This window comes from Micropterus salmoides, unplaced genomic scaffold (assembly GCF_014851395.1).
Source record: "Micropterus salmoides isolate LMB-PRFRI ecotype aquatic unplaced genomic scaffold, ASM1485139v1 Ms_hic_scaffold_16, whole genome shotgun sequence".
NCBI classification, from domain to species: domain Eukaryota; kingdom Metazoa; phylum Chordata; class Actinopteri; order Centrarchiformes; family Centrarchidae; genus Micropterus; species Micropterus salmoides.
Window position 1 is genome coordinate 9,699,252 of NW_024040707.1, and position 24,343 is coordinate 9,723,594.

The window sequence follows — 24,343 nt, forward strand, 5'->3', positions numbered from 1 at the left end:
TAGTTAAACAGTATAGAGGAATATTATGAAGTTCTGGTGGGAAGGAAAATGGTTGGTTCAACACTGAAAGTTAGAGAAACCTTCTTTAGGACCTTGGACAGAAGCAGTCGATGGGTGCAGTATCCACAGAGAGGCGATAGGGGGCGTGCTACCACAGTAAATACTAGAACATTGTGATTGAGCGCAGGAGCAAGTAATGTTTGTAAAGTCCCCGGTTATTTTCCCATATCACTGCATCATTTTAGGATTTCTTAAGCAAGGGCCATGAAAAAAAACCCAGTACCATCCCGTGTTAAAGAACATTTGATATCTTTATTATCAACTTTTGCGAGATAAATATATTAAGACAACACATAAAATAAACATTGTTTCTATACATAATTTGACAGCAAAACACAGAGTCATGCTGCATCATCTCTCTGCTGTGGCAGATGCTACCAGTTTAAGAAAACAGAGAGATGGAGCTTAAAAAGTGCTGGTTGTCTGGCGGATAATGCAGTGATTAAAGTGACGAGGGGTGCAGGATAAACTGTCGAAATATAAGTAATTCAAGCCATACTTTTCAAGGAACTCATTCGTATTTTTCAGTTTTGCAGAAAATACATCTGTACTTATCCTTCTAATATGTAAGATCATTATTATTATTAAAAAAGGAAATTATAAAAGCTGCCGGGTGAGGCAACACCGAACTGCAAAGAATGGAATGAGGTTTTGTTGAGCCTAGATCCATCTTAAGCACACAGATCACTTAAAAACACACATCAATTTGCATCGATTGTCACAGCTGACACATAATAAAAGACTTAACAGACTAGCACTCTCCATGGTAAAACCTCACTGAACCAACACGATGATGTAATGTCACAGACATCTGATTTTCCTTATTACTCTACCTGTCTCCTTTGCAGCTATTAAAACTACACTATTTACTAAATATATGCATTCAAGTGCAAACTCTTTGGAAGCTGGAAGAAATAGTTGTGGGAAATACACTTACTCGCTGTATTGCCAAGAGTTACATGAGAAGATGGATGCCAACTCCACTGGTTACCTGACAACTTCACAGCGATGACAAGACTCCAGCAAGTAGTAAAAACAACAAATTATAATTTTTATACTTTTGTTTTTGTACAAATTAAACACATGAGATAAAACATGTTCATCAGTGAGCTTTAGGGTGCTGATAGGTGGATTTTGTTGGCTCCAGCTACATTTGTATCAAACAGACTTGAGAGTGGTATTGATCTTCTCATCTAACTCTCAGCAAGAAATAGTAAATAAGCCTATTTGCCAAAACTATTCCTTCAATATACAGATGTTGCCTAGATGTCAAATAATCAAATACAATTTTACATTCATTTCACAACTGCATATTTAACCCAAAAGTGTCACAGTGAAGACAGAATAACCATTAACAAAGAAAAGGTTGCATATGATGCTGGAGAACATGAGGTTTGTCAGAAGGATTTTTGTTCACATACAAACATTCACTCAAAAATAACTAAAACTCACAGTAATTTGCCCCTGAGGTATAAGCACACATTGCTACTACTTGACACCACTGTAGTGACCAGTATCTCCACCTCCTGGTCATCCTGGTACCTGCTGTAATGTCTGGTGCCCCCCCTACTCTCTGGTCTGACTCACTGCATCCACAGCTGGCCTTAGTCAGCCTTGTTGCTCTCTACTGAAACTGCCCCTTTGCCCCCTGCTGCTGCTGCTGACCCCCATCCTTTGGAGGTAACTGACTGGGGTCATCTGCAAAGGGAATAGCTGAAGAAAACAAGAAGGAAGAAACAAAATGTTTGTGGCAGAATCCTATTTGTCCATGGCATGAATGTAATAAAGATAAAATGTATGTTTCTCTTAAATGCACTTAGACCTTCATATACAATCAGTTTATGCTGTTCAATTAATCTTTTTGGTGTGCCCTCTTTCCCTCAATTTAACCCATCCACCTCATTCAGTAAGTGACTTCCTACATTTTTTCACTTTGACATAACACAGTAGGAAAAGCATGGGTCTAAATAAAATAACAGTGGCTGTGTGTTCATTCAGCTCCTTCAGTTTCAGGGTCCTGGCATTGTGCACACTGTCACCGTCTACTGAGACACTTAAATAGAATTGAGCCATAGTTTATGTTATCAGTACCATTTGTGCTTTTCCTACTACAAGTCAAAATGAAATGAAATAGGCCTATGCCTTTCCACAAGTCTCAGAGAAAAGGCTTTCATGTGTTGCATCCATTACTTGAGGGTACACAGAGTTCTCGCACCACAGTGAGCAAAAAAGATTTTCCAGTTTAGCAGAAATGAGAGTCAGCTCTTACTCAGAACAATGCACTTTTGGTCTATTGTTTGCCTATGGTGTTTTTGTTATTAAATACCATTGTAGTTCTGCTGGAGGTGCCATTGTGACACATTTTGACCAATTATTCCAAGAATACTATAATACAACACAAAACAACTAAATGATCTCTGTCTGTTTAAAGTGGCCATTTTCACAATGTTGCAGACCGCCACAGTGGGATAACAGCTTCAAATTGTGGTCATTCACTATTGGTTATTAGTTTGCACAAGTGGGTTATCAGCAGTAATGTAGTGAGAATACATATTCGAGAAGTACTGATGAAACCTGAAACTCTAATTACACTGCACAAGTAGTCTGAGGGTCTGAAATGGTTTCCTCTTGTTCATTTAAACCTGCAATAATGGATTTTTTTCGGCACTTAGGGCCAGCAGAAACAAACCGTGAACATGACACTGACAAATGATCACCTCTTAAGTAAATATTGCAAACTTGGCAGCCAACGGTTTGCTCTTCACACATCCAGCAGATGCAGAGCAACATTAGCATTCATTTGGAGTCATGTTTCTGTCCACCTGACAAATATTCCTCTTAGCTCTGCTTTGGTCCTGAGGGAAAAGCTCTTTAGCAGCAAATTGTTTCACTATGCTTACCAGCCAGTTGGAAACTGTGTCTGTCTGCTGTTTGTTGCTGGGCTGGTAGCTTACAGCTTTTTTTTGCTGAAAACTATGTAATTAGAGCGGTGAGAGTGAATCAAATTAGTAACGTTGTGGTACAGAAAACAAAAACTCTTTCTCTGAGTGACTCTTTTCACATACAAGTAATCATGTGATCCATTGTTAATATAAAAATATGGATTATAGCCACTTAAAATATAATTTGCAAAACTCAATCAACTTCACTTACGGTTCTGAAACTGCTGTGCTGTATATCTGGTTAGGAGGATCCCAAAACCCTCAATGAGAGCGAGTAAAATTCCCCCCATCATGGCAGAGCCCATCATAGTTAATGGCCCACCTGGAGAAAAACACAAAATTCATTGAATCACACTAGTTAATTTGATATGGTCAGTGACACAGGAAGCCCATTGTGCTATACGGGCATCCTCTTACTGCGTGCTGCTAGGATGGCCCCAGTCAGTGCACCACTTGTAATGGAGTTCCAAGGATCCTCTTTCCCTCTCAGGCGAACTAAACCACAGTCGATTGTGGAGAACAGCCCTCCCCATACAGCAAAGCTACCTGCAAAATAGCCAAAAACACGTCAGTGAGTGTATGATTTTAGTTTTAGACAAAGAAATGTTATCATCAATAATTCTGTGAAGTATCTTGCTCTTGCTACCAATATATAATAAAGCCCTTTTGCAGGTAAATCATTTAATATACACAATACATTTTACTATTTAACTCTTATATGTGGCATAAGCATATTAAGGTTCCAAGAGCTACAGTAAAGGAAACAATTCATTCACAATAGAAGATCTCCTCACCACCAATCTGTGGAGCTCTTATTCTCACTGCAGTTGCACTCCCTCTCAGTCTGTGTCTGACACCCTGAAACATTAGAGTACTGTTGAAGTCTGCCAATCAAAACCTGATGAGAGTTGGAGCAAATAATCATTATCACTATTACGTGACGAACTCACTGCAGGGGCATTACGAAAGCCCTTAATTGCCTGGAACACCCCTCCTCCAATTGTGCCCATGGTAAAAGCACCGCCACAGTCATCCACTATCCTCCAGGGACTGCAGGAGTGCATTAAGAAGAGAGGGGAAGAAAATAAGAAGTTAAAATTAAGTATGTAATGTCAAATATTAAGACGTACTTAGGCTTTGTAATGTAAGCTGTGCATTCCTCAAAATAGTTTATTCTGGAGAGAACATTTGTACCATAACAGAACACCGTGAACACTGTGCTATTGCAATGATTTTAGGTTGTCAGTATCTGGTTGGCTCACTGACAGTGGTTAACTGCAGCCCTACATTGGACGTTAAATACATATTCTTCTACAACTGTAATCTACAATTCACAAAACTATACCCCTGCATATGCCAGTAACATCAGTCATAGTCCCTGTCCTGTCCTCTCTGTTGGTCAGTGCAGCCTTGTTCCAATTTACAAAATGAAATAGAGCTATTTAATATTATATGAGTAATATAATATTGAATAGCATATTTAAGCAAAAGGTTGTTGAAGCTTGGACTAGTTGCTGTGGGTTTTTATATCCTCGACCCTTCACCGAGGTCAGCGGGTTAACCAACAAAGCCTCTCTGTTCACTCTCACAACAACGTTACTAATGGCATTAAGAAAACAAAACTATGTCCGAGGTTAACAAGGCTGAATATACAACACAGGGGGATTGTTTAAAACTAATCTTACCAAGGTTCACGGGCATATTCCTCCATGTTTGTTGTCGTCAGGAGAGGACAGTGCAACGTCATCATTGTGCGCGCCGTGTGCTGTTTTGGATAGTCGCATCGCGCACTCTCCTCGACGATCAAAAAGGCGATTTTCTTAAAAGAAATAGGTAATGTGGGATTCATTTTTACTCAGTCAATGAAATAGAAAGTGGAGGTTTTTATTATTAGTGTAGTTAAGGGTTTTTTACGAAGCGCTTAGGTGTGTTCGTTGCTTTAATCATCATGTTGCTGCCACGGAGTGACCGGGGAGGCGGTACAATTATTTTGTGGAAATAAACGTTTTATCGTACATGATGCGAATTATTTTAAAATGCAGATATCTTTATAAAGAAAACGTTGTCCAAACCGAGCAGCTAAAACTAGCGTAGCAACACAAGCTAACGTTTCACCGGGAGCCACAGAGGCACAAAGCTGCAGAGGAGAAACTGAAATGACCAGTGAACCATTTTATTGCCATCAGGGACGTTTTCTCAGCCACCCAGGCTTTAATCCTGTCCTCAGAGACATTTACTTACATCTCATCTCAGGATAACTTTCAGAAGAGTCACAACAATATTGCTGTTGGACAATACCGGGTTCGTTGCATTCGTGTTTTACTCTAATGCTTTGTTTGTATTATTTTCATTGTTGATTAATTTGTCGATCATTTTCTCGATTAATCGACTAGTTGTTTGGTCTAAACAATGTCAGAAAATGGTGAAAAATGTCAATCAGTGTTTCTCAAAGCCCAAATGTCTTGTTTTGTCCATAACCCAAAGATACTCAGTTTACTGTCATAGAAGAGTAAAGTAACCAGAAAATGTTCACATTTAAGAAGCTTGGACAAACATCAAATTAATCCTTATCAAAATAGTTGGCGAGTAATTTAATAGTACAACTAATCAATTAATCTCTGCAGTTACTTCTGCAGTAATCTTAATATGGTGAAATTTAAGTTTAATGGTTTTTAAAATGTCCACACCAAGCACCTTAGTTTGGGGTTTGTTCACTGCTCACTACCAGCTGTAGATGCACAGAATTATCTGCATACAATCAGTATTTATTGAAAATGTATGTTGGTTAGGGATTAGGGATGCAACTAACCATTATTTTAATTATCGATTAATCCTGCAATAATTGTCTCGATTTATCAAAGTAGCTCGTTTTCGCCAACCAACAGGACTATATATGTTTACTGTGTGTGTGTATATGTGTATCACATTCGGATGATTGGGTAAGAGTTAATTCTCCCTTCTCTGTGTTGCAGAATGCCTCTTCCCCCCGCGCTGCTGGCTCGCTTGGCCAAGAGAGGGATTGTTAAACCGTCAGAGCAAGGTAGCAGAAAATATTTTTAAAACACATCCCTGAGCCTGTAGCATTCAGACATATTTCTTTACTTTTTCATGTGTCATGTAACAACGTTTCTCCTCCACTTTCTCCAGAGGTAGACGAGGAGATTATTGCTGAAGATTACGATGACAACAACGTAGATTATGAAGCCACCAGAGTGGAGAATCTACCACCAAACTGGTATAAAGTGTTTGACCTAGCTTGGTACGTATTCTTGATTTTTTTTCAGTGAGCTGTTACTGCTCACTGGCAGTCTTTTAACAGTTTCTAGAGGATTTAAGTCCCATAAAATCTTAGTGATTTGTTGTATGTTTCATTATAGGATCAAACAGAGCACAGCACACTATAACAAGTTACACAGGCATGTCAACCTCATTATGGCACTGACAACTTGTTTAAAAAGGTCATAATGGGTCTGAATTTGTTTGTGGTCAGTAAGTCTATTCATTATTTTAATGTAAGATCAGTAATGACTGAGAAAGACGTCATAAAAAGTGGCATTATAAAATAAAATTGTCATTTGGAAAACTAGCATTGTGAAATAAATACAAAAAATACCGGCAATAAACTAAATTTCACTGTTGGTTGAATCATTTCATAATGACCTTTTATGAGTTCTAAGGGGTTTTGAATTCATTCATGGACGTTCTTGATTATTTTGTTGCAATGTCTTATTTATTTAACACTTTTCATCTCCGTACCTATAAGCATAGCCACTCCGCTGCTCTGTGTGTTATATGTTCAAGGACCACACTGTGAAGAAAAGTCATACTGCTTTAATGTGTTTTTGTCATTGATGATTGTACTACTACTACTTTGCTACACTATAACTACCACTATGCAGAGTTGTAGTCTATTATAAAAATAAATTTCCTAATTTTCAATCAATGGTCATCAATGTCTTAATTGTATTATTCATCATTATTAATAATTTAAACATTTTCCCTACTTTTTCCTTCAATCCACAGTGGTCTTCCTTATTACTGGAATGTGGAGACAGATTTAGTGGCCTGGCTGTCCCCAAATGACCCAGCTGCAGTGGTAACAAAGCCTGCGAAGAAAATTAGAGGTATGGCATTATAAAGGCATGACTTAACAATTTGATGACGCAGTTGTGATCTTCACTGCAATCTTATCCCCATGGCAATCTGTTAATCATGTGTGACTCACAAAGAATAGCAGGTCTGATCATCATTTGGCAAATAATCTCAGAATGCAGTTTGTTTTTGCCATATTCTGGCAGTGGTTTATTTTGTGACCGTTGCCTTTTTGTTTCATTTTTATTTTTCAGCTGAGGGGGGGGATGAAAGAGTTGAGAGGCCGTTTGAGAAGCCGGACAGAGAGCGAGAGCGGGAAAGAGACAAAGATCGGGAAAGGGATCGGGACAGGGACCGAGAGAGGGATGGAGAGAGGGACAGAGACAGAAGGAAGCAGCGGAGAGAAGACATGGCGCCGTACAGTAAGAACAAAAGAGGTAAAGTTTACATCTTTATCATACGACACAAGTATTTTCAGATTGATGCTTTTTACATGAACGTTACATATTTATTTTCCTCTCAGGGAGAAAAGATGATGAAATGGACCCCATGGATCCAAGTGCTTATTCTGATGCCCCAAGGTACAGTATTTACAGTCATGCTAATTAAACAAGCCCTTTGGTCCTTTCTTTGAAGGAGTACTCCAGAAATTTAGTATTGCACTGTCACAAAATTGCGAAACTTGTGAGCGAAGTATTAGGAGATATTCTGAATTTAAATCACTAGTATGTGACAAGCTCGACAAATAGCCACATAAATTCAACCCCACAACCTTGTTTGTAACACAGGCTTTCCGTAATAAATAAGTAGTCTCCAAGACCAAGCTGATAACCTGAGCCACACATGTATAAAACCAAACCATTAAAACAAACCAATTTTGCTTTACAGGGGCACATGGTCAAGCGGCCTGCCCAAGCGTAATGAAGCAAAGACGGGTGCTGATACCACAGCGGCAGGGCCTCTGTTCCAGCAGCGGCCGTATCCCAGTCCGGGAGCCGTGCTTCGGGCTAACGCAGCAAACCAAATACCCAAGGAGTAAGCTGAGTGGCCCTGGAAACAACTAACAAAGACAGAGCTGTACAGTTTGGCATCACTTTGCTCACATCGTAGCATCTGCCGTTCATTCTTTTTATTCTGAAATTAGTTTACATGTCAGAATTTGAGTGCTGAGCTTTTCTACCACCAGTGCATTCATAAACTTTTCAAACATGTAGAACAGTTGTAAATATGTTTTTATATGACCTCTTATTGTTACTAGGGCCATTTATCGTCATCATTTGCTAATAAATTTAAAGATTACTGTGAAAAAGACTCATTGCTTTTTTTAACTTCAAGGTGTGGTGGCTAATCATGTAATAACATCTGTACAAATACAATTCTTGACAATGTTTTATTACAAAATTACAGGGATCTAAAATCTTAATAAATCCATTATTTTTGAATATTACAAAACAACATTTCAGATGGAATAAAGGACAGGGAATATCTGAATAAAGAAATACAAAAATAGTATGGGGAGGGGGGAAAAGAAGAAATATGTTCATCAATGATCTGCTGCCCCTACATAGTGACAAATACAGTCATAGTCCAGTGTGAACACTTTCTCTTCATATCGGTCGAGCTGGACCATCGCTCTGCACTTGTTTTTGTCCCGCTGCAGAATACGGCCGACCTGAACAAGCAAATGTAAATGCTGTGATTAGTTACGGCACAAACCAGTACACACATCCTGCAAGAAAGATGATCCATTGCTTACCTGTCCTCTGTGCTCGCCCAGTACAACCATTATAGAATCATTTTCACTTTTTGGAACAATAGTTTCCAGCATGTCCTGCTTCACATCTGCCACAGGAAAAAATTTCAGACAGAGCTACACGTGTTATCGAGGGTACATCATCCCCAACCAATGAGCACTGCACATACTTATAAAATATTAACTAAATGTATATAACACCACAGTACAGGGTTAGTCTGACAATTTGGGAAACATGCTTCTTTGCTTCCTTCATGGGGAGTTAGATCAGAAGATTGATACCGGAAAGACTGGCAGCAAACAGTTAACCTGGCTTTGGTCAAAAGGTAAAAACAAATCTACTTACGAGCACTTCTAAAGCTCACCAATTAACTAATTTGTTTAATGTGTACAAAAACTCAACAACAAAACAGAGGCTGTCTCACCCTCCTGCCAGTCGAAGATGAGCTAAACCAAAATAGCTTCTGGCTGTAGCCTTATATTTAACAGACATTAGAGTTGTATAGATCTTGTCATCTAATTTCCCAAAATATCAAACTATTACTTTAAATTCTTAATAACAGCTATCTGTGTTACAAATCACCCAAAATGGTTGTTTTTTTTGTTTGTTAAACATCAAATGTAAATACACTACACAGAAGGCTTTATCCATATAGGCACATATACACAAGATATATGTGCAGGAAGAACCACGGTAGCCTGGCTCCATGGGTTTCCTAATAACATCAAAGTGAGTCAGATGTATTATGAATATTAACAGGTATTGTTACAACACACGTTGCACATTTCTTGTACATCTTGAATTAGGGAATAGGAAAAACACCATGGAGTGTGACAGGGAGAGAGAGACTGAAATGGCACTAATGACTCACCGTCTAACAGTCTTCCCTCTTCAGTTCGACACACACAGGCAGTCTGTGTCAGGACATCCTCCACACGCATCTAGAAGAAAACAAGACTGATCTTAGCTATGACAGAAACCCAACAATTGTAATTATTAAAACACTACAACACAAGATCATGTGCAATATTCCAAAGCTCTAGCCCTTCTATGAGTTTTTGACTGCTCCTGTTTAAGAATGATGTAATTAATCAAAAATAAGTCAATGCAAATATCCACCAACCAATGAAAAAAAAGGTAACTGGATAAAAAATCTGGTGAGTTTAATATTTTCAAACAAAATTCCTTCAACACTTCTTAGTCTAAAATGAACCACTTGGTTACAACATAGGAAACTGATGACCCATAGGGAGGTTTGAGTTAGAGGATACAAAGAAAAGATGCTTTGTTGTTCATGCATTGGTACCTTTGAGTTGTAGTACCTGCCCCCTTTGAAAGCTTTGTCTATAAAGCGAACTTTCAAGTCTCTCTGGAGCCAGGAGGAGGGAGCCGGTGGTCGCCTTGCCTCTTTCACTGGAGGCTTCTCTCTACAAAGGAAACAGAAGAAAAACAAATAAACAAATATCTGTTTCCTCAAAGAAAACATTATTAACCAATAAATGAAAATGAGAAATATTCCAGTGTATTAAAATTTATAAAATACAGTTTTAAAATACCGGTCAATAAGAAACATGAAAAGCATACTGGATCTTCATCTTTTGAAGAAATGTACCTGTCTTGACTTGATTCTCTGTGTTTCCTCTTCCTCTCATCTTTTCCTCCATCTCTTTCTGAAGACTTGTGTTTTACCTTGTCACCATTACTTCGCCTCTCTTTCTCCTCCTGTCTCTGTTGCTCTTTTTCCTTCTCCTTCTCCTTGTGGGCCTTACTGAGGCGACCTGGTTTAATGGAAAAGGCACGGCACTGAATAAAATGTGGCACCCAAACACATACACTGCAGTGAGTGTGTTTTTATTCTTGGAAGGAGGCAACTTAGATTACTGATAATAAAAGCTGCGGCTGAATCACTGGTTTAAGGGGGGTTTTTTCCACGTCAGTAGAGGATATACCTGTTTAGACCAGTCAAGGCTTCACACAATTAATGCTGCGATTAAATATTTTTATTAGGGATTAATCGGCCACTTATTTTCTTGCTCATTATTTGGTCTATGAAATGCCAGGCGATAGTGAAAATGTCTATCACAGTTTCCCAGATTCCATGTTGATATAATAAATCTGCTTGTTTTGTTTGAACAACAGTCCAAAAACAAAAAATATTACATTTACTAAGATAGAAGACTAAGAAAACTAGCAAATATCTATATTAGTAGAAACCACTGAATTGTATTGATTTCATTTTTGCGGTTTAAAAAAATTTGCAACAAAAACCTGAATTTCTATTGTCATTCAATTTAAGTGGCTTACATGTAATAATTAAAATAAAAACCCAAAAAATCCCAAAACCATAGGCTACATCATAAATGGTTCAAATGAAAAGTTGGCAAACTAAATTTTACTTCTTGAAATATTTAATTTGGTGTGCAGGAGCACAAAATCCAAGTCTTCCACATAATTTTTCATAAATGTTAACTTTTTCTATTTAATTTATTCATTTGAGTTACTTACTGAGGTCTTTGCTGTGTTTGTCGTATTCCTTGCGCCCAACCACTTTTATGGCATACTGGCTGATTGTCACAGTTTTGCCGCCAATTGCCAGCTTCACCATTACTCGAGCATTGTCTGGATCAACGCCTTCGATCTACAGCACATAAATGACAAGAGAAAACAATACATTCAAATACAACAAGTAGTTGTGCGATACCTTACGTCTGTTTCAAGCGATGCAAACACATGTCAGATCAACTCTACCTTGCCATACAGGTCTTTATGTGCCCCCGACTCCACCAGCACACAGGCGCCTGGACCCATCACTAGTTCCTCCTCCTTCTCTCGCTCCTCACCTGGCTTGGGGGGACGCTGACGTCTGCTGGGCTCCAGGTCCTTTATCGCTGAACGATCAGCTCCAAGACCCAAACCTTTTGGACGGAGCTGGTGTTCTAGTGGCTTCACATCTCTGTGGCAGGCAGAGAACAGCAGCATTAAACCAGTAAACAAAGACATATACAGACATACAAACATATACAGGATGTAAAAGAGGCTGAACTAACTGTCCAAAATCCAAAGATACTCAGTTCACAAAGTAGCTGGAACTAAAGAATGTTGTATATTTGCTTGATTAAATCAAAATGTTTTTGATGGCCAACTAATCAATTGTTTCAGCTTGAATTCAAACAGCACAAGTACAAGTAAAGGATAAAGTTAAATTAGGAGAGGGAATGGTAAAGCAAGGGTCAGTTTTACTTACTGTTTAAAGGTGCGTCCAATGCCTTCAGCTTTGTTCCAGCCCATCCCCTTAAGCATAGCAAGTCCATAAGCCTCGACGGGAATGGCCTCATAATCTGCCTCTGTCGACTGACAAACACATACAGTTAAATTAGCGGTTTGAAAATCAAAAGACATGCATCAAATGCTCAACCAACCAAGTAAATACAGATACAACTACCTGTATCATTAAAATGTGTATCAGGGATAAATTAGGTGCTTATATAATCCTTGTGTTCTGAAACACAAAAAACTGTTTGTGGTGACTGGCAGAGAGAAGCAGTTTGTGATGCCGGTCTTACTCAGCCTTATGGCTCCGGGGTGTCAGACTCAGCACGGGATGACTAAAGTCACCAGGCAGCAGCCACAGCAGGCCTCATCAGAGCAATGGCCCGGCTCATCTCTGTCTCCGCTGAAGGCTTTCCTCTGAGGGAAGCTGGGAGACAACTCTCACAGAGGAAACTGCATTAAAATGAGCTTGGGGCACAGTGAGCAAGTTTCTCCTGACTTGCATGTTCTGACAGTCACATCTACAGTGAGTGAGAGCAGAAGTGGGATGACAGTGACAAGGCCTCTGATGAAAAGAAACACAAAGATCTGATTGGTCGTCTGCATGTCTCTGGGGAGAATGTTGACGCCTGTCTGCCACCAAAGCCTTACTGTATTGTCAAAGTCATCCGTACCAATATGCATGCGCACAACTGTGTATGTACACAGGGGTGTTATTCTACTCAGCTGACCGTCAGCACTTTTGCACACTCAAATTTCAATTTGAGTCAAAGCAACCAGTCTACCACACATTTTGTACTGTCAGGCATTGTCATGTTTTCACTGAAAAGCCTCTCAAGCAGATTATACTGTAATCTTTAAATCTGATACCATGTAAAGAAATTACAATTGACTAAGCGCCTGAGAGCCATGCCCTCCTCAAACAACTATTATACAAATGCCCTAGAGCAAAAGCAGTAAACCCAAGCGGCCAACAGTATAAATCTTACAAAAATAAAAGCATAAAGGCAACTCCCAGAAGTAAGTTTTTACATGAATGTTCATGTTGGCATTGTGGGAAAATAACATTCAGCTGGCATTATCTAGATATAGAGGGGAGTGTTTTTAATGTGGTACAATAGAATAAAAAAAAAAATACTAAAGACTTGGAAAACATTTGTTGATGTTATCATCATCATTATTCATTGACTCACGTCAGAATTTCAGTTGAGACAGTGAAACATCCAATCTCATTTGCTGCTTCAAATTTCTCTCATGTTGGGTGTCTATGACTTGACTATGCTCTCTAGTTCACCTAACACTAAAACAAAATAATGCATATATTGAAATGTACTGAATTGTTTCCTGCTCTCAGTAAAGATCCTAATTTGTGATGCCACGATGGTGGAACAAGCTACCACATGCCATCAGAGCAGGGATGTCCATCTCTGATTTCAAGATCTTGAAAACTCATCTCTTCCGAGGACGCTTCCACTTCTAACACCTCTAACATGCACTTCCTGTTCTCTTCCTCCCCTATCTCCTTACAGTTGTCTTGTATTAATTGCAATATTCATTAACGCTTACTTCTTTTCCTTGGTATTTACCCCACTGATGCTGTGAATGCAAATCTTACTAGTATTTATTGCTGCTCTTACTAGTGTCTATTGTCACTTGTATCTCCTACTTTATTGATGCTTGTATGTTGTTCCTCAAATGTAAGTCGCTTTGGATAAAAGTAAGTAAAGGTTACAGCAATAACAAAGACACCTCAACATACATTTCCTCTCTTCCTTCAGAGAAAAGAGCATTTTTCTGTCACACAATTGGTATCCATCCTTACATTTATTCATTTAGCTGACGCTTTCATCCAAAGCGACTAACAATGGCTAATTGTACGCCTCTCGACACATTAGTGTCTCACAGTGGATTCAAACCTGGGTCTCTCACACCAAAGGCATGTGTCTTATCCACTGCCACATCACCACCCATACTTACAGATTCAGGCCGTAGATCCACCTTTACTTGATCCCCATCCTCAAAGCCATCGGGCACTTTGTTTTGCATCAACAGTGGGATGCTGAGGTTCAGGTTTCTCTCTGACTGAGCGCCATTCTGCCACTGCTCAAGCTGCCTCCGGGAGTCTACAAGCAAGCGTTGGGAGATGTATGAGAAGCTTTGCATGAATTATATTAATACAGCCTTCCAACCATGAATAAACACACACAAACCCATATCTTCTAAATGTACCTTCGATGAGTTCTTTGACAGCCTGAGAATCCACGGAATCATTATCTTGAGTTACTTCTTGTGTCTTGCCTCCACTCCCCTCGCTCTGGCCCGCTCGGTCCGGCCTGTGCCAGCGGTTCTTCTGGATCAGCGGGATAATGAGCTCTTTGGGCTTCTCAGACGGTTTTGAGCTGCAGGACACAGAAATATTAGCGAGTTAGCAGCAGGCAGGGCCGCTTCAAAACAAGATTTACAAATCATTCTGTCCTGAATACGCCAACGTTATACACCTGCTTCACATTTGCTAACAACGTCTAAGTTAACCATTCAATAAATGTATATATAACGTTACCAGCTAACGTGAACTATATCAGAATCGAAACGTAACCGTTACGCCAATGCTAAGATTGTTAGCATTAGCAAACAGAGCCTACCTTAGCAATTCATTTCGGTCAATTCCGGTCAGGTAATCTCTTTCATCTTTCTTGGTCAAAGCGTCGCCACTCGAAGGTTTAAATTTGCTAACTGTTTTAGTAAAACCGAACGACACAGCCGGGTTTTTTTTCTCTCCTTTGTCCCCAGAAGGAACAGACTTGGAGGCACCCGTATCATCCCCGTGCGACGCCATTATTGTTTGTAACCGACAGAAATAGAAGAAAGGCATTCTGGTAGTTGTAGTTTTATTTTGCACTTATTTGATTCGTTTGAAATTACTACAATTCCCATTATGCATCAGAATTAAAGTTACAACGACCCATTCAGACAGTGTGGACTTAAGTTAAAGGTTTTGTCGCGTTGGTAGCATAGACTGTATATAGGTTGGTAGGTTCCTAGGTATAAAGACAGATGTGGTTTTCATATCTTAAGAAATAAAATACAATAGCTACTATGTGTGTCCTTGATATATAGGCTACTACTTGAAATACAATTTTGTGGATTCATTTCTCGAAACAGTAAATGCAATAGGCTCATCTAGGCTAATTTTCCATTTGCATTTTATGATCATTTTACATTTGTTGTATAATGTATGCCTATTGATTTTAATTTCATAAATAGGCTACCTTTCGATTTGAAATTTTTGCATATTTTATGGGCCTACTCTTGAAAACTATTTCCGATTCTGTTTTTCAAAAGTAGTAGCCTAGATGTTAGCCTACTGGTGCGTAGCCTATAGGCTGATATGGGTTATGTCCATATTAGCGCAATTGCATGACTGATGTTTCCTAAGAGGATCATTAAAGTTTTATTTACACAATACTCGCTGCTTTATAAACTTATAATGTGTTACTGTAACCAAACGACAATCATTACAAGTGGACAAATGTTGGAAATTGGGCTCACGTTTTACAGTCTATGGTTTTAATCTGGCTCTCACGCTTTTATATCCTGGTTAGAACTCGTATACGAAAAGTGATGCTGCTGATGCAGGTACAGAGAATAATAAGGGGCGGTACTTTTAACTCTTTTATTCCCTCCCCTCGGTGCTCCTTAACTTCCCTTATTTGCCCTTTTACCATTGTTTCTTTCCTTCAAAAGTGCCTTTTGGAAGCAGGAGCACCAACCTGGCCACACTTTCTACTAGACTGCACAATCCTTATCTTATAGCCTAATCCAGTCTTATCTTTGGCAATTGACGCTCCGCGCCCTGATTGCACTGCGCCTGCAGTTCCATGACACCTCCACCCGGTCAAATAGACATAGACCTAATCGACGTTTGTTTTTTTGTTTTTTATCGAAAGCTGAAAGAGAATAAACCAACATATGTAAGCTATCCGTAATTAATCAACCTGCACGATCTGCCAAACGAAGACTATAAGGACGGATTTGACGAGGGGAAAGCGATCATGAAGGTAAGACAGTCCTCATAGTCAAATTAAAGTCCAGCACTTATTGTTCAATAGGCAGAGACACTCCCCACAAGTTAAACAGCACGTTTGACCATGACATTTATCCATCCTCCACGTTGTTTTGCCTATAGCAGTGCAGCAGCTGCTAAAATTGTAAGCGGCCGCTGTCAGATTTGCCCGATATGTCTGTGTGCATGTGTGTGTATTCCATAACGTTAGACCGTAGTGTATTCCCACTCTCCCTCTCGCTCTCCCCACTCTCTCTCTCTCTCCTCTCCCTCTACAAGATCACCACATCTCTCGGAGCATCACTGTCCAAATATCCCGTCAGCCGTGCACATCGCCTCTGACTTTCTTTGGGATACGGTGGTACCATATACTCATCACTGCATTTCCATATTGCTTACTATCACACGCACCCACACCAGGCTGCTGCTTATTAACCAAGCAACTCGTATTTTCCAGGCTTATTGTTTAACCTCAGTCGGGTCAATGTATATAGACGCGTTCAAACGGATCCTCTTTGAAAGGCTGAACTGCTTGAAAAGAATGTGTGTGTGTCAGCGCCAAGGCAGGTCAGTATTTTTCCCGAAATATGAGAAATTTGAGAATTTGCTGTATGTAACCCAAGTGTGTGTGTGTGTGTGTGTGTGTGTGTGTTTTGGGAGGGGGGGGCAGCTCAGATCTGTGTGTAAGTGTGTGTGTGTGTAAGAGAGAGTGAAGAATATGAGTTTGAGATGGCAGATCTCAGGGATAAGAGTGTCATTTTGACAAATGAAATATGGCTTTTAACACTTGTGATAAGTGTGTAGGTGTGTGTGCATATGAAGTCATGATTAGGTTTGAAAAGTTTGTTGAGACCTTTTTTTGTAAATGCATCATTTTTTTTTAACAATCTCCTGCTCCAGAATGTCTGTATACAGAAGCCTTTGTTCAATTACAAATAGATTGACTTGCAAAATGTACTTTTTAGTCCACAGCCAGGTGTGTGTGAACACATGTGTGTAGGAGTGCCTTGCAGTTCTCTCTGTCTGCGTTGTTGCTGTTTGCTGTTTGTTTAGGGTGTGTCTCTGCTAGATACAGGGACCTTTTTTTAAGTGATGGATGTGTGACCCTGACTTAATAGTGTGCATTGCTCTGGGTTTCGAGAGCAGTCAAGGTTATGCTGTTATGATGAATCATTAATTTGAGAAAGAGAAAGAGACATGCGGTGTTTTTCCTCACATGGTCTCAAGTTGCTCTGGTCCTCACACTGTATGTTAATTTCCTCTCATGTATGAGCCCATCACAATAACTAAGCAAAGCCTTCTGATTTTATTCTGCATTTGTCCTCCTTTGATTCAGCTTCTCAGCCCAAGTTTGAACCGCCAGTAAGTGGAAATTCATGTCAACTTACAAACATGACTCCGCTCTTGCTGCTATGGAGAAGGGAGGATGAAGTGAGGTGCATTTCTTCTCTGTCGTAGTAATGCATGTCAGCTGGGAGTTGTTGATTGTCTAATTATGTACCTCCTGTGTCCTTCGGCATCATGCATATTCATGCTGTTGTTTAAAGGTGTGGTGAAAACAAAGTATGCATGTGTGCGTGTGTGTGTGGGCTATGTTGTGCGTGTTCCTGTGTGCCAGGCAGTTTACCCTTGACAGGGCAGGGCCACGCAGGCATATTCTCCCATCTGTGGTCTAAACCTTTGCTCCCAGCCACTACATTTGGATTCTGCAGTTGTAGCCTGCTCTATTCTTAGTTCTCAACAGTTCATGTGGAGTCTGATATGAAATTTCAACAACAACAACAACATTCCCATGCTGTAACTGCCACTCGTGTCCCTGCCTACATACACTGAGATTCAATTTGGATTGTATAAGCCGCTGTTAAGTGGTTACACTCTGACTGAGGTGGCAAATCAATAACTAATCAATGATAGTGTGTGGAGTTACAATTTAACAGTGCCATATTTGAAATGTCAAGAAGGCAGTGGATCCATGTATCCTTGAGTCAGATCTGAGTTGGACGACTCAGATCAATATCAGGTAGTGAGACAGGCAGCAGGAGCAGGCGAGGGTCACCTTCACCCATCCCTACTGAATCAGCAGTATCTCTCTTACACTCACACACACACTTGAACACACACACACACTTGGACACACACACATACTTGCAGGCCTGCTTAGGTTACCAAACTGCGACCTCACAAAAATGCTCATTATAGTGTACTGACCCGCCCCTTCATTTCCTTATGAATTATTAATTTTGTTATTATGATTTCAGCCACTCTTTCATAAGGTTACTGTGCCCTCCTCTGTGTTGATTCTACTATTTTATTCCATTTTACTTTAAGACTGGCACCAACTCTATTTTCTGTATCATCCTCTTTTTAATTTTCCTAATTTATCCCTGCTTTCCTCATTGCTCTCTGTCTTATCCATCATCTTTTGTTGAGAAGATGATCTGCTCTGTTTAATTAAACTGCTCTCCCTTCCTCTTCCTGATGAGAGCTCATCTCTGATCGCAGAGGAGGTGGGGGGGGTTGTAATGCATCCTGGCAGATTGAGGAAGAGGACCTGTTGTCACAGTGGTATTCCTCAGAAGAGAAGAGTGTACCGATGCCCCCACTAATGTGCCCCCTTCCTTGACCTTGATCCTGTGATGTTACAGATAACATTACCCCAAAGGGAACATCAATGAGCCCGTGTTATCCTCTCAGGTGTGTGTGTTTTTGTGTATACTGTATGGGTTCAACAATATTTTAATCCTACACTAAGTCCCTTTGTATGCAGTTGGAATATATTGTGGATTTGTTGATGGCGTGCAGAAAACAGTGAATGTATTTCTGTAATTCTTATCAGCTTTTTCATGTATTGAGTTTATATTTAGTGTGTAAGAGAGAGAAAACATTTCTGTGTGTGTGTGCGCCCCCGTGTATGACGGCGGGAGATATTTTGTGTTTTTCAACCAACAAGCATTTAATCTTTTATTTTTAAATCTGCCACTGCTGTCTGTTTTGTGTTGAGCACTCCCGTGCCCTAGATTTGGAAGTGAGTGAGCATCAGGGAGCTTTAGTGCACCCCACGTTGCCTGCACAGTTTGGTAGAAATGTTCGGCGGGAGAGGTCAAGGCACAGATGTCAGATAAGATGGTGAAGTTGGAGCTGCGAGAACGCTCTCCTGCGTTTTCCGTCTGCCTGCCACATCACCGGTTTTAGTTCAGATAAATTTTAAGCTCTCCAGTTATTTAAGATGCCTTACTTGTCTGACCTCCAACACTACCCACTGGAGGATGCTGTGAGATTAGGAGCAGTGTGCTTCACTACAGGTCAGAGTGAAAAGATGAGCTGAGTGTTCGATGTGTGGGATGGGTTCAAGCGGAGGGTTTGTTTTCCTCACCCGCCCAGCACTTTGTATAAAGTACCTCCTTTATAACTAGAGGTCCAAGATTTTCATTATGCAATTTTTGTCAAATCATCAAATTGCTTATTTCATTTGATCGACAGGCCAAACCCCAAAAATATTAAATTTAGAGCTGATATTATCGATTTATTGATCAGTTAATCAACAGAAAAGTAACCAGCAACTATTTTGATAATCAGTGAATCGTTTAAGTTATTTTTCAAGTAAAAAATGCCAAACAGCTGCAGGTTCCAACTTGTCAAATGTGCAGGATTTTTCATATAGGATAGTGACTTTTAGGCTTGTGAGATAAAACAAGACATTTAAAGACATCACCTTGGTCACTGAGGAGTTGTAATGGTCATTTGTTGACATTTTATAGACTTAAATTGATTAACCGACAAAGTAATCAGCAGATTAATCGATTATAAAAAATAATCAATGGTTGCTGCTTCAAGAGGAGCAAATACTCATATTTGAGAAAATTGAACCAAAAAACATTTGGTGATTTTCCTTTATAAATGATTTAAATAATTACTGTAATGGTTGACGATTAATTCTCTGTGGATCAACTAATCAGCATTTAACTAAATGAACAGCTCAATTCACATCGGTCACTGTGTGTTGATGATTTCTCTCTTAAAGTTTACCTTTGGATGTGCAGTAGCAGCACACTTTATTATGTAACCATCAGTCATGCTGACTTTGGTCTAGCTTATGCTTATAAAGAACCTCGAGTCATTTCAGTTGTTTATTCACAACGAGTGCTTGCAGAGAGACCAACAAATGGAGCCATGAGGCATTCTGGTCACATTCTAGCTGACAAAACACACAGTCAGTCCATCAATATTCTCCAAAATTCACATTTAGGAAAAACAACTACTCACTGTCTTGAACTTTCAGTGTGTATGCATAAAATACCAAATAAGCTTACATAAATTCATAGAGCATTCTAGCTGAGCTAATGGAACAGGCTCATTTCATTATCGTAGACATCTTTTAGAGCGGAAACAGAATGTGGACAACAGAGCGCGCATGGCTCCACCAAGTTAAACCAGCAGAAGCTTTTATGAGCGTAAACCGACTCATGTAGTGCAGAAAAGTTGTTCAGTGACATGAACATGTAGAATTAGACAATCAGAGTGAGAGCCTCAGGGTTAAATCAGAGCAGCATCTCACGGCAAAAGCTGATTGTTTTAAAAGTTTCAGAAGTTTAGCGAACTCTTCTGTGGTCACAGCCGATTATGTCAAGAGAGCGATCTACCAGCTGAGACGGCTTTGATGGGGATGAGGGCCGGCATCTAGATAGACATCAGGAACATGGGGAGAATCACAAGAACTGACAGTCACTGTTTTCACCACAAAGCTTCACTAATGTTATTGATAGAGGGGGAATATTAGAATTGGTGTTGAGCTGTCAAAATGAAGGCGAAAGGCATGGCTAACAGTTGTGTGGTTGATGAATTGTTTTTAAGTGCTATTTCAAATGGATGATGGTGCACCCTGGACTTCACCCTGCTGAATAAATCTGTCGGGAGAAGTTGTTGTTTTATTAGCTTTCCCAGAGCTACCTTTTTTCTAGAGCAATTAAATTATTCACTCGTCTTAATTGATGTGTTTTGCTAACACCGATTTTTTTCCTGAAGGTCTTTCAAGATGCTCGCCACCCCAATGTCAAGTGCTTTTCCCTCATGTCCTTGATTCGTTGCTTCAAGTCAACTTTGAATTATTGAGTTCCATGGCAAAGCTCATCTGTGTAACAATGTGTAATAAAGATGTCATGACTATGAGATGCAAGGGATAAAATGGCTTTATTAGACCAATCACTGGAAGAATTAATAGCGTAGGACTTGAAATATTAGCATTAGCACTACCATGAGGTAATATTACAGTGCAGCAATTGAGGCGTTAAGTTTGTTAAAATGAAGCTCGAGTTAGTTTGTCTTTTAGTGTCGACTAACTAAAAACAATGGATGTTCTCTGGATGATAGACGCATGAGTATTTATGGAATTGAGGGCTAAAAGGTATATTTCCAAAAGAAAACACTGTGTGGCGCAGCTGTTTATACTAAACATTGAGTCATAATAGCCATCAGCATTTTCTTTCTGCTTTCTGATTTAAACAAATATGTTGAGGAAATAAAAAAAACTCTAAGAATAGCCTCAAAGTTAAGAGGATGTGTGTTTTGCCATTGACAGGTTGCTGCGGTTTGAAATTACACTGGAAGGCCAGGGATGCAAGCTGTAAAGATCCTGATCTAAAGTCAGTGAAACAGGATATGTATTGGTCAGCTCTTCCCTGACCTAAAGGTCAGAGCATTCTTTTTATAGTGTTAGATATCCTTGAATTCATATATTTGTCCTCTATATATCTATAACTATTTAATAGATTGCCATGAAATTATTTACAGAGATTCATGGTTCCCACATAATAAAACCTTCTGTCTGCCCTCAAAATTTTCATTTGTTAAATACTTTGGAAAACTAATGACATTCCCATCAGCTTATTTTTGTTGATAATTTTATCTAGCTTGCATGCTAACATGCAAAACTAAGATGGTAGTGAAGAAGAGGTCATCATTTTACCTGTGTGAAGTTTACATTCACATATTGCCTTTTGAAATAAAGAAGTGCAGCATGACAGCTTAAATTGTTCTTTAGCAAAATCCAATGCATTTCCACACATGGTAACATTGCATAGAAAATTATATATCTTGCAAATTCCTGATTACTTACTAGTTAAATAGACTGAATTACATTGCTGTCTAATTAGATGAGATCACTTTGTCACAAGCAGTTCATTCCTCCTCAAACTTGATGGCAACCTGTTGGCAACCTAGCACTGTGTTTTAAGTGGACACAGTAAGATGAGTGTGCAGGGCCCGTTTGTAGCATCAACACCAACCGCAGAGCGAGAGCAAAGCAGTGTCAGGGTGTATCTGCGGCAGGAAGTGTCCAGGTTTCAGCGGACCTGACAGACTGTGGCTCATTAAACCCCCATCAGACGCAGGAGGTCAAGACAACAACTACAGCTCGGGCAACACATTCTGCCTTCATGCGTATAATGTAGACACACAATGTGACTGTGTAGGCCCAGCAGGACAGGATAATACCCCAGACCTATCAGATGTTTTATTTTTAGTGTTTTAATCATTACTGCCAACTGCTGAGAGATTCAGAGAAATCTTTAGATAAAGCATAAAGAGACCATCGGCTTATGGAATTATTATTCAGGATAGGAAAAGTTGATGCTTTTATTTTTATTCTCTTCTCACTACACACTTAATGCAAGTTGTATTGCTGTGTTTTCTGTGTGGGTGGATGGTTGGTTTTGGGGAAGCAGGTCGAAAATGTTGCACCAGAAGGTTTCACAGTGGGGTAGAGAGAGAGGGACTGGGGGCAGTGTTTGGCAAGGATGAAATGATAAGCATAATTTCAGGTTGAAACAGTGCTACTTGTTTGACCATATTTTATCCAAATGTGCTAGAACAACAGTGAGAGCCTTTGGCTTTGAGCCAAGACTGCAAAATGCAAGTTGTGTGTTTTTGGATTTCTTGATGTTGCGGCAACCAGCTCAGTTGTTTCCCAATCTCTGACTCTTGTCGCCTGTGCTGAAGTCCTGCAAGGTCAGACAAGTGAGTCCTATGCCAACCTCAGGCTGTGTGGCGGCTCTTGATCTCTATCTGACCTCTGTACTTCCCTTTTTTCCCCAAATTCTCTCAGAGTGTGAGACAAAAACACAGACAATCCTGGATTTCATTGCATTTCATTCTAACCCTGCTTTTAATCTTAAAATCTCTCTCTACTCCCTGCCTTCCTCTTCCTCATTTGTCCTCCTCTGTATATAAAATAAATCCCCACCAGAGACCCCCAGTAGGAGAGAGGATGGAAGAAGAGGATCTCTGTCAGATCTGCCTGTCGAATGACCAGTCAAGTAGAAAGGTTCAGTTACATCCTGTCCTTCTCTTACTCTTTAAAGCAGTCTCATTAGTCCCACTGGACCAAAGGACCTACAGTGTCTCTGCTAGGGCTGGGCTTGGCTTTATACTCGGAGAAGCTGGGTGTGTTAACCCCACCCAGTCAAGGGTCATAGTCACTTAAGAGCATTGGATCTTGGTGAAGTGATGTCTAATTGCTAATCTCCTGACCACAATGGATCTGTATTGTCCATTTGGAATACTGTATTTGAGCAAGCTTGTGTTAGCCTAGGTGTTCAAAAATAAGTTTGAAGGAATCATTTAACATTTTGGGAAATATACTTATTTGCATTCTTGTAAAATTTAGATGAGAAGATCAATATCACTTTAATAACTGTCCATAAAGATACAGCCAGGAGTTGGTTAGATTAGCTTAGCATACACAGCAAAGGCACGGGTGAAAGTTCTAAAAATTTCTGCCTGATTGGATTTATGGTACTGAATACTGAATATTGGGAATTTAAAACATTTGGAAAATGATATATTGACTGATAGTCATATTTGGAAATAAACATCTTTATTCAGGTCCATTTGATTTGTTTTGTTTTTTTAAATTTGTTTGTGACAAAGACACATACTGAGCAGGATATTTTACAGTTGAAAAATCAACTTCTACTATATAATAGTAACACTGTCTCTAAATTACCTACATATTTCTTCACTGCATTTGATTGGTACCTGCAAAATATATACCAATACCATATCTGCATAAATTAACATCGGCCAGTATACCGGCGAAGCCAATTGATCGATTTTGAACTAAAAAGCTCTAAAGCTAGCTTTCTGGACATAACCCCTTTTAAACAACA

General features: G+C 39.6%; 4 protein-coding genes across 6 annotated transcripts in view; 2 read left to right on the forward strand and 2 right to left on the reverse strand.

Annotated features, from left to right (window-relative positions):
- Positions 1 to 292: 292 nt before the first annotated feature.
- On the reverse strand, positions 293 to 4,756 carry LOC119905313 (mitochondrial import inner membrane translocase subunit Tim17-B-like). 2 transcript variants are annotated; one of them, XR_005444807.1, is made up of 7 exons: positions 4,688 to 4,756; positions 3,953 to 4,052; positions 3,797 to 3,860; positions 3,420 to 3,548; positions 3,214 to 3,324; positions 2,961 to 3,033; positions 1,688 to 1,773 (listed from the first exon to the last, which is right to left on the reverse strand). XR_005444807.1 is itself a non-coding variant. In XM_038722186.1 (6 exons), the coding sequence occupies exons 1-6, from the start codon at positions 4,750 to 4,752 to the stop codon at positions 1,685 to 1,687; spliced, it is 558 nt and encodes a 185-aa protein (XP_038578114.1). In that variant the 5' UTR covers positions 4,753 to 4,756; the 3' UTR covers positions 293 to 1,684. The 2 variants fall into 2 exon arrangements, 1 of the variants encoding a protein (XP_038578114.1); XM_038722186.1 differs by lacking the exon at positions 2,961 to 3,033 and having other exon boundaries at positions 293 to 1,773.
- pqbp1 (polyglutamine binding protein 1) lies at positions 4,753 to 8,403 on the forward strand. 2 transcript variants are annotated; one of them, XM_038722185.1, is made up of 7 exons: positions 4,753 to 4,835; positions 5,975 to 6,042; positions 6,150 to 6,261; positions 7,026 to 7,126; positions 7,349 to 7,531; positions 7,618 to 7,675; positions 7,983 to 8,403. In XM_038722185.1, exons 2-7 carry the CDS (start codon positions 5,976 to 5,978, stop codon positions 8,131 to 8,133), a joined length of 672 nt encoding a protein of 223 aa, XP_038578113.1. In that variant the 5' UTR covers positions 4,753 to 4,835; position 5,975; the 3' UTR covers positions 8,134 to 8,403. The 2 variants fall into 2 exon arrangements, with proteins under 2 accessions (XP_038578113.1, XP_038578112.1); XM_038722184.1 differs by lacking the exon at positions 4,753 to 4,835 and adding an exon at positions 4,865 to 5,303.
- Positions 8,404 to 8,465: 62 nt separating this feature from the next.
- On the reverse strand, positions 8,466 to 14,976 carry gpkow (G patch domain and KOW motifs). Its single transcript, XM_038722182.1, has 11 exons — positions 14,761 to 14,976; positions 14,348 to 14,517; positions 14,096 to 14,241; positions 12,093 to 12,199; positions 11,597 to 11,801; positions 11,354 to 11,486; positions 10,461 to 10,626; positions 10,155 to 10,275; positions 9,720 to 9,789; positions 8,851 to 8,936; positions 8,466 to 8,766 (listed from the first exon to the last, which is right to left on the reverse strand). The coding sequence occupies exons 1-11, from the start codon at positions 14,952 to 14,954 to the stop codon at positions 8,638 to 8,640; spliced, it is 1,527 nt and encodes a 508-aa protein (XP_038578110.1). The 5' UTR covers positions 14,955 to 14,976; the 3' UTR covers positions 8,466 to 8,637.
- Positions 14,977 to 15,830: 854 nt separating this feature from the next.
- LOC119906242 (membrane-associated guanylate kinase, WW and PDZ domain-containing protein 1) overlaps positions 15,831 to 24,343 on the forward strand; it is a 35,971-nt gene continuing 27,458 nt past the window's right edge. Inside the window, 1 exon segment of the mRNA XM_038723811.1 lies at positions 15,831 to 16,176. The gene's annotated coding sequence lies outside the window, so the exon portion shown is untranslated.